Source organism: Triturus cristatus, chromosome 11 (assembly GCF_964204655.1).
Source record: "Triturus cristatus chromosome 11, aTriCri1.1, whole genome shotgun sequence".
Taxonomy (NCBI): Eukaryota; Metazoa; Chordata; class Amphibia; order Caudata; family Salamandridae; genus Triturus; species Triturus cristatus.
In genome coordinates this window covers 96,760,190-96,774,815 of record NC_140594.1, presented here as the reverse complement: position 1 = coordinate 96,774,815, position 14,626 = coordinate 96,760,190, and the positions used below count along the sequence as shown (strand labels likewise).

At 47.0% G+C, this 14,626-nt stretch overlaps 1 protein-coding gene across 1 annotated transcript in view; it reads left to right on the top strand.

Annotated features, from left to right (window-relative positions):
- LOC146783304 (cofilin-1-like) overlaps positions 1-8,378 on the top strand; it is a 112,010-nt gene extending 103,632 nt beyond the window's left edge. The window contains exon 4 of the mRNA XM_085636314.1: positions 7,323-8,378. Within this exon, the coding sequence (XP_085492440.1) occupies positions 7,323-7,435 (113 nt within the window). The 3' untranslated portion in view covers positions 7,436-8,378. The remainder of the gene's footprint in view (positions 1-7,322) is intronic.
- The last annotated feature ends 6,248 nt before the right edge of the window (positions 8,379-14,626 follow it).

Genomic DNA, 14,626 nt, shown 5'->3' with positions numbered 1-14,626 from the left:
CATCAAATACACCACACATATTTCTAATTTCCCCAAAATAATTATGGCCATCTTATTGCACCTAGCCATGCATCACCTTTAGAGCCCTCACCACCAGTGGTTAATTTGTAAAAAAACATAAGTGCTGGGGCTCTCGTCAGTAGATAGCCTGCACCAGCCCGTTTCTCCTGTTAGTGCCGCCTAAAACAGAACCAACTACTAACCATGAAAGTGGGGAGCGGATGTGGTGGTACAGCCAGGGATGCCGACTTCAAAGCTGGGGAGCCAGGTTTGAGTCTCAGCTCAAAATCCAGTCATTTCGGGAAACTCGCTTAGATCTCTTGTGCCATAAATGTCCTTAAGTGGTGCTCATAAAAAGCGCTGGGGTTGATAATTAAGTGCCAGGGCTGAGCACCGGAAACCACTGTCTCAAATTAAGCACTGCTGAAGACTACTCTGAGAAATGCACAAACACTTAAACAGACATCATGACCATTTAAAGGTTGAAGGAAAAACACAGCATCCCTGCACTTATGTAAACTTAGTGATATGAAAATAGGCTCAATAAATAAGATAAAATAAGTTTTATAAAATTGGCAAAAGAGCATAAAGTACATTATGGTCTGGCCAGATGATCCATCACAGGGACAAACTAGAACCGGTGACCCAAGGAGCCACCAGCACCTGTGAAATTCTGAAGCTGTACCACGAGGCGGCACTGAAACAAAACAATAAAGATCTCTCCCACAAAGAGAGTGGGATTGCAAAATAGAGGTCTGGCTTCTCAGGTAATTACAGGGTATGATACTCCCGAACAGTGCTTTTGCTATACTCAATTTGTTGTTATTTACAATGCTAATAGCTTAAATTCTTACTAATGCTTGTTCTTAATACTTATATGTTGGATTTTTGTAGTTTTAGTCTTGTTTAGTTTAGATAACGATACTTTATTTTTCTAAACTGGTGTTGTGTCCATTTGTGGTGTTTTCACTGTGCTACTGTGAGTGTTGGTACCAATACTTTACATTTTGCCTTTAGAATAAGCCTGTCTGCTCGTGCCAAGCTACCAAGGGGGTAAGCAGGGGTTATCTAGAGTGTTTACCCCCCTTACCGTGACTAGAAGCAAGGGTCCTTATTTGGACAAAGGTACCTACCTCTGCCAACTAGAGATCCCCATCTCTAACAATAACCTTCAAAGGTCAATCGCTGAAGTGCAACTCCACTATTCAGCCTCTGCTTGACAAACATTAGCGTCACGAATGATGCTTTGAACTGGAGACAGCCAGCAAGGAACTCCCTAGCTCAGGACCCATAACATGTACATTTGATGTGGCCAACTTTGATTGCCATGGTACCGTTCGGATTTTTACATTCATCCACAATAGTTTTCTGGCTCAATTGAGCTAGATTACAATTGTAAGCTTTGTCTTTGACTGGTTCTAGGTCCTTTCTACCAGTGCAGCTATACATGGTTCTAAAACACTAATTTTAGGTGCTCATTTGTTATGGTGGTGTTTCATTCGTCTGTTCTCCAGCTTTGTTTTTCAAGAATTCATGTGCTTCAATTATTTTGGTGAAGCTGAAATGCTTCTATTAAAAAATAGCACTAAACAGTTCCACTTGCAGGAGCGTGCCAACATGGCAGCGGGAGCAGAGGGGGGGGGGCACACTTTAGCAGGATGGTGATTGACAGAATTGTTTTCCTGATGTGGACCATGAGTGGCATGGCCACACATGCAAAACATTATAAGGTGCATGCATATCTGAAACTTAGGCAAGTACATTTTGCCTGTCTACAAGAGACTCATTTGACGGCTGGTGAACTACAGAAAAATAAACCAAACGATTGAGGGGTGAGGTATATGGTACGACCTACATGGGCTATGACGGAGGGTTAGTGATATGGATAGTGCCCGGTGTGTCGTTTACCACACGCCATACTAGTGTAGACCCAGAGGGACGATATTTAGTGGCTGAAGGGGAGTTAAACAGTACACCTCTGGCATTGGTGGTGCTGTACACCCCGAACACAAATCAATTCCCTTTCTGTCTGTTGCTCATTCCTGCCCTTCTTACAACACTACAAGTCCTGACCATTTGGTGTGGGAATTTTAACTGCGTCCAGCACTTACAACTGGACACGTCACACCCGCCAGTCCCGGGCACACAGGCATCAGCTCGTATTAGGCCTGGGTGGAGTTTGTGGAGTTACGCTATGTGGAACTTCGCGCACTACCCAGAGTACCACAAGCGATGGAGTATGTTACGTCGTGCCATTCACACTGATTTTTGGCACCTTGTGTTTGTCCCAAGCTGTAAAATCAGCATGAACGAGACCACGAGCAGCGCAAGAGGGCGCTGCTTCTTTCTGCCGCTTACGTAGATATTCTACTTGAGCGGCAGCTTCCTCAACATGAACGGTAAGTTTCCCAACACTAGCAGTAGCGACCATCCTCGACCGCCCGCGTTGAGTAATCTTGTTGGGAGGTGGTCTGGAGTAAGATGTTCCTCGCTTGCAAACTAAACATTGGTGAGCGCGTGGGTGGAAAAAACTACAGTGCACTGAGTTCTTTGGAACTCCCATGTGCTACACAGAGTGGGAAAAACTCTGCAAACTTTGCGAGCGGAGCAGAATTTCACACCCGCCTAGCTAATACTCTTATGCGCTGGCAATGGGCTACGCACACTCAAGTAACAGATCTATGGCAAGCGCTGCATCTGTCTGCTAGAGAGTTCTCTCACTAGTCTGGTGTACACTTGTTGCACACCAGAATTGACATAGCCTTTGGTACGAAGGAGGAACGGGGAAGGTTGGTGGGAGCAGAATATCTGGGCCGAATATTGCCTGATCACAATCTATAGTGGATTGCACTGCAGTGGGGAAGCCCACACCACCAGGATTCCCATGTGACACCTGTCATTAGAGGTGCTTCTTGATCAAATAATTTGTGATTGGCTAGGGTAGGTGATACAGCAGTATTTTGCTGATAATAAGAGCACAGCCACGGACGTGACTGTGGAGTGGAAAGCATTTGAGGTGGTCCTGCAGGGGATCTGTCCTTCGGAGGTGGGGGAGGCAAGAGGGTGCACCACAGAGAACTCACACATGCTAAGGAGTGCATTAGGGGCCTGGAAAACCATGGTGTGACAGATGTAGGTGTGAGGACAGCCCTAAGGGAGCTGAGGACGGAATGTAACGTGATGCTCTTGATGTTGGTTCCTACTTGCCACTATAGCTTCTACAGAGGCTAAGTAAAGGTATTGCCATCCCGACTAATCCCCATTTTCCAAACCGTAGTGTACCCTGAGCAGAACTGGTTCATCCCTGCCAGGAACACATTCCTTAACCTCAGACGGTTATTCGGCATTATGGATTGGGACAAGCAAAGCAACACTCAAAATTAGGTGGCATCACATAATATTGAAAAGGTATTTGATACAGTGCACTGGCCTTTCTTCTTTGCAGTGCTTCACAGAATAGGAGTGGGGAGGGAGTTTCAGAGATAGGTGTCCATACTGTATAAGGACCTGTTGGCGCAGGTGCACACTGGTATGGAGATTACAGATATCATAGCTATTCAAAGGAATACTAGACAGGGCTGCCCGCTCTCCTCTATAATCTTCGTATTGGCTGTGGAGCCTTTGGCGTGTTTTTTGCGATCTAAGGGCTCAGAGTGGGGAATAGCCATTGGGCAGAAGACCCATAATGTGTTTCCCTATGCTGATGATGCCCTGATATAGCTACGGATATAGGACGGATAGCTCTAATGTACCCCCGCGGATCAACCTTCTGGATGAATTCTGGGCTATGTCAGGCCTAAAGATTAATTGGGACAAATCATGTGTGCTCCCCTTGATGACACCTTTAGATATCTGAGCGTTGTAGTGTATCATCATGACATGACCTTATAGCTGGCAAATTGGGGAGGGTTCTGATGAAAACAACACATTTGCTGCCATTCTGGACCCAAGTTCCGCTGTCAACCATGGGGAGAATTGCAATGTCCAAGATGTTGCTCATTCACAGACTGTTCTACCTCTTCTCTGCACTGCCAGTGGTGTTGCCTGCTTGTTTTTGAAGAACTGCAGACATTACTTACGTCCTTGATCTGGGGGACTGACAGACACAGAGTGGCCCTATCAACATTGTATGCCCCGCTGGATGAAGGGGGTCCTGAAGCACCTAATTAGCAACTATATTACGCTGTGGCCGAGATGCAGTGGACGGCACACTGTCTGACAGGGCCCAGGGAGCAGGAACGTGAGGATTTGCAGGGGGAACTGGGAGAGCTTGGGATTCTGGAGTCCAGCCACGGGTGCCTCCTGGAAGCAGCAGTGGGGCAGGTGGGGGGAAGGAGTGTGAGGGGATCGGGTTAAAGAAAAACACTTACCACCCGACCGGCCAGCCGGCTGGCTGCCTCTCCTGCATCCTCTTCCTGGCTTCTTGGTAGAAACAGGAAGCACTGGGGCTCCCATGCTCCCCGCAGCCAATCACAACGCTGCAATACAGTGTTGTGATTGATGTGAGCGCCATGATACGGTGCCCAGCCAGGGGCTGAAGGGGTGGGCATGTTCTCCAGGCATGCTGTAATGCAGCCTGCATAGAGAACAGGGAAAGTGCGGATGACTGTTTTGCGTGGCCCGAGAGGGTCGGCCAAACAGTCATTGCGCACTTAGGAGTGTTCTAGCACTCCCACCCTGCTCTGCAGCCCCACCCCGCCCCCTCAAGCAAGCTGCCGCTGCAGGAGGACAAAATAAAATGATAACATTATGTTATCATCATTTTGTTTTTCCTTTCTCTTGCTGCTCCAAGGCAGTGGGGCGACGCTCCTCCGCCTTAGCGGAGGAGGCATCACTGCTGGAGTCCCTGCTGCGTGCAGCATTGAACACCACGGTAGAGCACAAGTTACTAAAAGTTGCCAGGGCATGCTGTAAAAAATATGTTTTGGGACTGGGGTACAAATCCCATACTCCCCTGAATTGCCTAGTTGGTCCTTGCCCTAGACCAGACCCCGGAAAGTGCAATACTCAACTAACTGATGGAGGCTGGGGTGACCTGGTTGAGAATGATCATTGGCTCACATTCAATGATATGGTTGAAACGTATGTTCTGGAATGCTTCCTGGAATTTAGGGACTACCTGTTCTAAAAAGGCAAATCTGGGGAGATCCTCATAAGGTACCAGAGCCAGTCTCCAGTCTGACAGTGTTGTTTTGTGCAGAGCCACCAGCGAAGGGCGATGACGCATATTTACGGGGCACTGCGGGGCCAGATGGTGAACCCAAGGGAGCAACAGAAGGGATGGTGGGAGACGAGACTGGGACTGGAGCTAACCGCAACTGTTTGGAAGAGATGCCTGGAATCAGTACACCCAGTTCAACATCTTACACCCTACTTACGTCATACCACAAAGGGTGGGGCGCATGTACCCCAGGGTGTCCACCGCCTGCCTCCGATGCAATACTCAGGATGCTGTATTCCTACATATGCTCTGGCACTGCGCTGTGGTCACCAGATACTGGGAGGATGTTTTGCTGCAGGTGGGTGACCTAGCCGGGTGCCCCTTCCACTTGACCCCCTGTAGACCCTGTTGAATGTGCCCCCTGCATCGAAAACAGAAACGGTTTTATGAACCTAGCCCTAGTGTTGGGCAAGGATGGGATCACCATGGCATGGAAGTCCAGAGTGACCCCATGGCTGCAATGGTGGAGAGCTGACCGGTTGCAGAGGGCCAGAGCAGAAGTGAGTGAGGTCCGCCTTGTGGTGCCACAGGAGAGGGGAGGGAGGGTATGACAAATGGGATTGTTTTATTGAAAAGTTAGAAAACAATCTGACAAATGGGCCCCGTAGGGGCGGGACTTGCACCTCCATTTATAATATTGCGACGGTTGTAGTGCGGCTGATGGCTGGCTGTGGAGGGCGGGTTTGCCACGGTCTGATATGGCTGCTAAGGCTGTAGTGCCCGAGTGGACTACTGTTTCATTAAGGATGGCTCTGACCTGCGGACTGTACTTGTGTCAAATGCAGTCTGTCAATGTGAGCTCTGGAAAACCTATGATACAATGCTTCGGGAGTGCCCGACTGCCCCTGATCATCTAGTCAATCAATAACTGATTGCTTGCTGGTATTGTTTCGAAAAATGCATTACAGATCATTAAAAATAAAAACTGCATCCACTTGCCTCAGTCATTGAGGTGAAGGCGCTGAGGTCTCCAATCCCAGTAGAGGCCAACAAAGGTTAGACTTGCATCTCATGTTGGGAGAGAGGGAACCGTGGAGAGAGCTTCACTTTACCAGTGTATTCAGCTGAAATTATATTGAAATACTATTTATTTCCTCCCCTGGCGTATCATGGACCTGTCCCAGTTTGTGCATTGCAGCAAGTTGGATTTTGGGTATTCTCTTGGCAGTGATTTTGATTGCACCAATCAGGCGCTTTGGAAGAATAAAGAAGCTGCTCTTTGGGGCTGCTGTGCAGGCTTCTGGAAGATTCTTTTGTTGACAATGAGCACTTACAGTGCCTGTGCTTCTGTGCCCCTCAGGGCAGTAAAGTGACCCGTGCAACACCTGTGCTCCAGAGGCTGATGGCGCTCGAGATAGGAGTCTAGCCCATCACCTCTGTGTGGAAAGGGAAGCTTGATTCTCTGCTAAGCACCAGAAGTCCTTTGTATGGTAGTTGCACTTCAGAATTCAATACATATGTGATCAGTAGTGTTAGTGAATGTTGCATGTGCCTACTTTGTGTTGGAACACCTTTAACAAGAGTTGGTGACTGTCTCCTTGCTCAGGTCTTTGAAAGGAGTGGTGTGCGTGAGGTGTCTCGGCACTGTGTGGATGCTGTGCCTCACTTGCTTGTGAATTGTTCACCCAGTTTCACCGCCAATCACTGTGCACTGACTTACCTTAGATCCAGACGAGATGCCTCAACTTCAGAACTGCACCTGCTCCCCTACGCAGGGATCCAATAGTTGTCCTGGGTGAGGTTCAGGAGGCTGGCATGAGGTGGGGAGGGCAGTGTACCCTGGAGTCATCAAACTAAAGTAATGAAGTGCACTGTAGGATTATGAGGAGTTTTTTGTTGGCTTCTAACTCCTCCTTGGCTGCTTCATATTATTTTGCTCCTGTGCGGTAAAGTTGTTGTAGTTTATCAGAGGGCTTCAGATTCTCTTGAATGTCTAACCTTTTTCATTTCCACATTCTCCTGACTCCTAAATATTCAGTGGCATTGGCAGCCCACCCAGAATTCCAGACCATGATACTGCTGCTCTACATAGTGCAAGAGTCGTTTTGTAAATGGACGTTACAGTAGGATATAGGAGTAATTTTCTTTTTTTTCTCTTTAGGAATCAAGCTTGAAATTGAAGCAAACAAATTAGAAGATTTCCATGATCGCAAAAAATTGGCTGTAGAGTTTGGTGGTGCCGCGGTGGTCAGCTGGGAGGGCAAACCCGTGTGAAGCTGCAGTCTCGGAGCCAGCTGCTGGGGGACCTTCTGCCTTTACCCCTTGTGCTATCTTGCTTTATTTTTTGGGGGGTGCGGGGTGCTCAGAAGGAGAGTTTAAGATCTTGTCAGGTAGTTCTTCTGCTCCTAATCTGTCCCTACCCTTTGCTTGTTAAGAGCTTAATGTCCGATTCCAATCGAACCACCCTAAAGCTAAAGTCAGTCTGTAAGTGATTGCTGTCCAAAACATTTGCTAAACCTGTAGCTTATTATAAAATCTACAACTTACTCTATCCGTGGTTTTCCACAGGGTCGACAAGTAACAACTGGCGCCTTCTGAAATTCCATATCTGAATTTGCTTTACCCATTCCTCCTTTTTCTTTAATGAAGTGCTTTTATCCATTCTTAAGATAGACATTCCTTTGTTTTGTGGAACAACTGAATATTTGGCTTCGACAGTTTGCAAAGAATCTTAGCACATCCCTATAGCATCTGTACTGGCTGAGGTCTTCCCAGTTGCATTCCAGTTTCTTTAATGAACCTTCCCAAGAGCTCATTCCCTCATTACTACTTCCTTCTCCTCATCCCATTAACCCATGCAGAGCAGCTCTGCATAGTGGCAGAATCTGATCAGTCAACCCTCCCTAAATTGCTTCCACATGAACCCCACCCTAACGACTCACCTACCAATGGACAATGACTCCTTGTGGGAATGAGAAAGCACTTTCCATCATCCGTTGTGCCAGTACTCAAAATTAACTTGATTTAAAAACCAACTGGTTATTTTCGTGCATTAATGTATGGCTTGCATAGCGAGACATTCTTAACTTGGTGGTTCTTTTATTTGTAGGGCTGTATCCGTTGCGATGTATTCATCATAAATGTTGGAATGGGATTCCTGATTGTGATATCAATAATGCAGCAGCAATGGCTAAACTTTGAATAAAATTATTAACGCAAAAAGTAGTTTTCTTCCTTCTGGCATGGTGTGTTGGTAGGGTTGAACTAGGTTGGACTGTTTGTGTCGTGTTTAGAGTACAATTTGTATATGGTACACTTCAAGACTGCATGCCCAGTGCCCTTGATAAGACCTCCTAGAATGAAATTTCCATACAGCATCACCAAGGATATCAGCGGTGAGTGGTAAAACTTCAGCCTATATTTATCAAGGTTTTGCATTGCCCTTGCGCCACACAAGGGGACGCAAGGGCGACGCAAAACCCAAATGAGATTTACGAAGCCACGCAAGTCCACCATGCATGGCCCTGCTTGGCACGATAAATCTAGAGTAACTCATGGCAGTGTAAATCGCTGCCTTGATTTACTCAGCAGACGTGCAATGGGCGAGTCGCGGGTGTTCCCACGCATCCACCAATGCCTTCTGACTTATTCCCAGATTTAACAACACTGGTAGACCTGGGAATGCATCAGAATTGTACGCCTCCCAACCAGAGGCGCAACGAGGAGGAATATCTTTATTTCTCTTTGTTGTTTTCTCTTTCTGAGTGTGCTGCATTGCAAAGCACAGTTAGAAAGAGGAAAATGCCTCTGAGGATGGTTTTTGTGCAGGCAGGTGCCACTTCCTGCACAAAAACAATCCTATCTACAATGCAAGGTCCCTTGCACCATGGTGCAAGGGTGCATGCCTTCTCGCTGGGCAGCAGTTTGAGCGCCAGCGCAGAAAGAGCAGGACTGCACCTTATAATGTTTAATACAGTGCGTTCCTGCCCTCTCCCTTTCATGCAGTGCAGCAAGGTGGCTTGCTGATTTGCTTGAAATGTTGATAAATATGGGCCTTCTTATTTATGGCTGTTATTGCCAAATACTCCACCTGCCACGATAGATCGCAGCTCTTTGCCACTTATTACCTCAAGATGTTGGTAGCAACAGTAATCTGATCTCTCGGTAGCCGTTTGCGGAAATCATAAATGCAGGCAAGAAGCTGTTCACGGAATTCCCATGTAATTTCAAATTACTTTATGTCGAACGAATCATAGATACTAATGGACTCTCATTAAAATGTCAAAATGCTCTGCCCTGCTGTGCAAAGTTAATACTTTTGATTGTGTGTCAGCCAGCTCTCTTCATCCCTGAGCCTCGTTGTGTGCAGTTCATGGGGCAGATTTACAAGGCCCTTGCGTCACTTTTGCACTGTTGTTGCGTCACTTTTGTGACGCAGTGGCAGCGTAAAAGTTGCGGCCCATTTACAACGTGACGCATCTAGGGAGATCCGTCACGTTGTGAAGCCCTGCGCCACATTAAACCTGTGTCAGGTTTAACGTATGCAGGGTGGGCGTTCCGTTGCAGGAAGTCCTGTAAAAGTGACGCAGTGAAATCTACAAGATTTCACTGAGTCACTTTTACGTCCATGCTGCGTCAAAACCCTGCGCCTGCTTGAAGCAGGCGTAAGGAGTGATGCAGCATGTTAGGCATAGGGCGCCCCTGAGCATTGCTGGAGTTGCGTCGTGCTTGCGACACGACTCCAGCAATGCGTGACTTTCCCATCAACGGATGCGTCAGAATTTCTGACGCATCTCTCAATCCTTGCGCCATGGTGCGCTGTATTGTAAATACGGCACATCCATGGTGACGCAAGGGTTTTGCATGTTGGCGCTGGGAAAGTGACGCATCTCTACAGATGCGTCACTTTCTTGTAAATCTGCCCCCATGTTTTTGTTCCGCTCACCGCAGCATGGAGTGCGTGGTCAGCCCAGTTTAGCCAGTGGCAGTGCTCTGTTCTTGTAGGATGTGCACTTGCACACGGAAAGTATTCTCCTTGTACAGTTTTACCAAACATCAATCACTGCAGAAGTTGGCAGCCAGTGCCAGACTTGCTGACTTGCCAGTGCTTTTACCCTGACTTTCTGATGAGGGGTAGTGTACTGTAAGTTACATGAAAATGATGTGTGAATTATTGCTTAAAAATAACAGTTCGATGCGAGGAGAAAATATTTCTGTCTTGCAGTGTAATTCAAAACCATCTCAACATGCTTTGAAAAGTGGATGAAAAGTACTGTAAATGCAATATGGATTATATGGGTTGTTGATTGACCTTCTTTTTGTGTTGAGACTTCACAGTATTGTCACACAGATACATTATCATGCGGGCTACTGAACACAGAAGCTGCAGCAGGAGACTGGTTGAGAATGCTAGTCTGTCTCCAGTGAAGAAATAAGTGTTGTACACACTAATAAATTGGATTATAATTGGGTTTATAAGCACAAGGCTGTGAAACGCTATGGGGGAATTTCAGTGGCAATGCGGGCAACTTTCCATACCACACAAAGCCACTCCACGCCACACAATGCCACCACACCACACCCAATGCCACTCCACCCCACCCAAAGCCACACCACTCTACACAATGACACCCCATCCAATGCCACTCCACTCCACTCAATGCCAATCCACTCCACACAATGCCACTCCATGCTTGGTTGGCTTTGTCACTCATTTGCTTGCTTATTGTTTGATACTTGTGGGCTTTACTTTCTCTAGTTTGCCTCTCCCCTGGAGCATGAACACATTACATATGTACTTTCACTGCTCACTTTTGAAGCACTACTGTTTTCTTTTTTGTTAAGCACTCTACAAGAGTGCATGTGTTCTGCTGTCTCCCCCAGGCACTGCTCTTTCACTCTCTACTGCCCCCAATGTTCTTTCTTCATGTCCTTCTTCCCACCGCTCCTCACTGTTGTGTTTGCCCACATGTGCTTCTCGACATTGTGCTTCCCTAACATCCACGTTCCCTCGAGCCCTTTTGGCTCACTTCTCCCCGGCACCCTGCGTGTTGCTTTTCACTGAGCAGCAGTCACATTTCTCGTAGAATGGCACAAGCACTCTTTATTTTTAAAAATAATCTTTTTTATTGATTTTATGCATGTCAAGCATTTCAACACTTGATGGCAACAAACAACCACCGATAAACAACAGAACAAACTGTCTGAGGCAGACCAGCTCAGTCATTGGTACAATATTTCTGTGCCATACCACGTACAAGTAGGTTGGCTGGCATGTGTCCTTACAGAGGGCTTCAGTGCAAGAATCTACTATGTGCTCTGGCCCCTGTGTTGCCTTTACTCCTCCCCTATGCCAAGCCCAGGATCGTCTAGTGAATTTATGAGACTGCATTCTCAGTCTGCCCTCCATGGGCCATATAATTTCGCAAATATTTTGGGCAATCTTGGCCTGGGCCTGGTTCACCAGTTTTTCAGCCCTCCTGCATGAGTCCATACTGTACTCCCCCTCACTCACCATGGGAACCGTAGCACTCCCCCACTTTTGAATCAGGTCTCGCTGCACCACCATCAGGGCCACATTGCAGAAGAGAAGCCAATGGTTGTCTAGTGCCTGGTCTCCCCAGACTGTCAGGGCCACCAGTTATGTGGTGATATCAATTGCCATTTCAAAGAATGATGAGATTCTACGTCGCACCCCCTCCCGGTGTCCCTGTACTCTCGGGTAGCCGCAGATCACGAGCAGTAGTGTACCCTTCTGTCTGCTACCCCGTATGCACAGATCTGTCACCGCTCTACCCATATGAATTAATCTAGTTCTGGTGAAGCATACGGTTACAATGAAGGATGATATGCAGACAGGTCTTGTAAGTAAAGGTTATGGATTTATTCATCAGGTTACTTCTTCAGTCACAGGTTACAGGATGATGGTAAGATCCATAATATGCCCCAGCGGGAGCAGCCTCCTTGCGGCTCAGCCCATCCACTCTAACTGATTCTTCCTCAAGCACAAACACTCTGAACATTTCAATGACATCAACATTGGCTGGGCAGCAAGGCAGAGAACAACAATAGGGAGGATGCATTAACTAACAAGTAGATTATAACACATACCTATGGAGTATCTTCAGCTGAATCTGCCTTTATTGCCACGTCACGGGGGTAGCTGCACACCGGGTCCCAGTCGTCATACTTGGCTTGCCCAGATCCCTCTCCCATTTCCCCTGAGGTTGTCAGGCAGGGCAAGACTATTCTTAGTAACGTGGAGTAGATTTGGGATACTACATGACTTGTCAGGGAGGTCCCCGATACTCTGTACTCTAGTGGTGTCTCATCATGTACCTCATGCAGCACGTCACTACAGCAGTGTATGATGCGTGATAGATGCAGGTATTGGAACAATTGGTTTCCCTTTCATTGATATTGATCTTTATAGTTTGAAAAACGTTATCATTGTACCATCCTGCCACCCACCACCCACCTTTGATATGCTCTGTAAGTCCCATTTTTTGTGGCCCTCTATTGCTCTCATGCCTTTCAGGGTGTTAGAGTCCCAGAGCAGGGTCTTTAATGTTACTTTACATCTCCACTCTAGGGCGCCCGCTGCCCTCTTCCATGTGTTAACCTCCACAGCTGTCAATAGGGGGTAGCAGTGGCAATACCCTTCCCCCAAATAAGTAATGGATATAACTCTCCCGGTCTATCACATGCTGATCGGCCTGCACTGATTTCTCCAGCTGCGAGGAAAATGCCCAGTCATTGATGACTTGGATTTGGGCCGCCCTTTAGTATAGGCGTAGATTGAGGAAGGCTATCCCATCCTCAGTGGGCTTTATGTTTAAAGTGGCAAGAACTATTCTTGGTGTTCCCCATCCCACAACAGGGTCCTGGTCACCTCATCTACTGCTTTGAAAAACCCCTCTTGGACTTCAAACAGGATATTAAAAAACTTTGGTAAATTAATCATCTTGTACAGGGTGGCCCTTCCTATCAGCATTAACTGGAGTCTCCGCCACCAACTCTTGTCCCCTCTATAATTGTCTAGAATTCTGAGGAGGGTTTCCTGAAAGGAGAATTCTCTGTCTGTGGCCATAAAAATGCCCAAATATTTGAACCCAGTCAGCTCCCAAAGTGATGGATAGTCCCACCCCTTCCCGGAGTGCTGTGTGGCAGTGGGTATGCCAGTGATTTGTACCAGTTAATGCAGAGTCCAGAATAAGATCCAAACACTTCCAGAATTTATAGAACTCTCGGCATGGATTGTTCTGGGTCTGCCAGGTTGAACAGCATATCATCTGCCGAGAGAGATATTACGTATTTCCACCCGGGTCCCAAAACAGTTCTTGAAGAAGCACGTCATGGTGTGTCCATGCAGCTAGTGGCTCAAGTACCACTGAGAATAACAGAGGGGATAGCGGGCATCATTGATGGGTGCCCCTGTTATGTTTCATACATGTGCCCGATATAGGCTCAGGTAGCAACCAGAACTTTCACCTATATTCTCCAGATATTACACTACATAATGGTTCTCAGTACTGACCTTTTACCTATTTACGGTAATGCCTAAATGACATGGGGTTTTCTCTGAAAACTAGCCTAATTCATTATGCCTGAGGATTCTTGGAATCACAGCAGGAGTACCATATCCTGCATAATAACTATGTATAAGGGTCATTCCTTCCGTAATCCTAGTCTGACATGACACAGCAAGGCATATCCCTTGGGGGTACCACATTGGATATATAAACACCATATCTTTGCTGAGGCAAGAGAGGAGAAAAGGACTTCCATGCTGACACACTGACGCGAGATGCTGAGGTTCCTGCACGCAGACACTTCAGCTCACAGTGGTCTGACATCCCTTGTGGGGTGTCCATCGTGAGACCAAGACGGGGTCCCACAGTCTCTCACTTCAGGTAATGGGGTTGACTTTATCCTACAGAGATTCTTGGCTGTACACCTACATATATGCTAGATACACTTAGGTACATCTAGTTGGGGTCGCATCGTAGGAGTACGCATTTACCTACTAACATGTATTTTATATACTTGCCTGTATTCATTGTTTTAGCACAATGGTAGAAATTGTTTCTAGTGGCACTGTGAGCTAGCTGGTATACAGGCTAACATACCCGGTGGGGGTGTCTAGAATCTGTACGGACAATAATCCTACAGTGTATGTTGTCGTGCAGATCCTATATAAGTTTATAGGAACTGAACGACAATCCAGTCCAAACTGCCAAGAAGGCCCCACTAGCCTTCACTCTGGACAGTGGGTCCATGTAGAGCAGCCACACCCAAGATAAGTAGCACAAGCCTAATCCCATCTTCTGCAGCATTGCCATCCCATAAGGCCTTTCCAGAGAGTCGAATACTTTTTCGGCATCAAGGAGGAGCATAATGGCTGGTTCTGCTATATGATCTTTGTGCGCCAGGCACCCTGTCAGTCACCGCAGGTTGTGTTTTGTT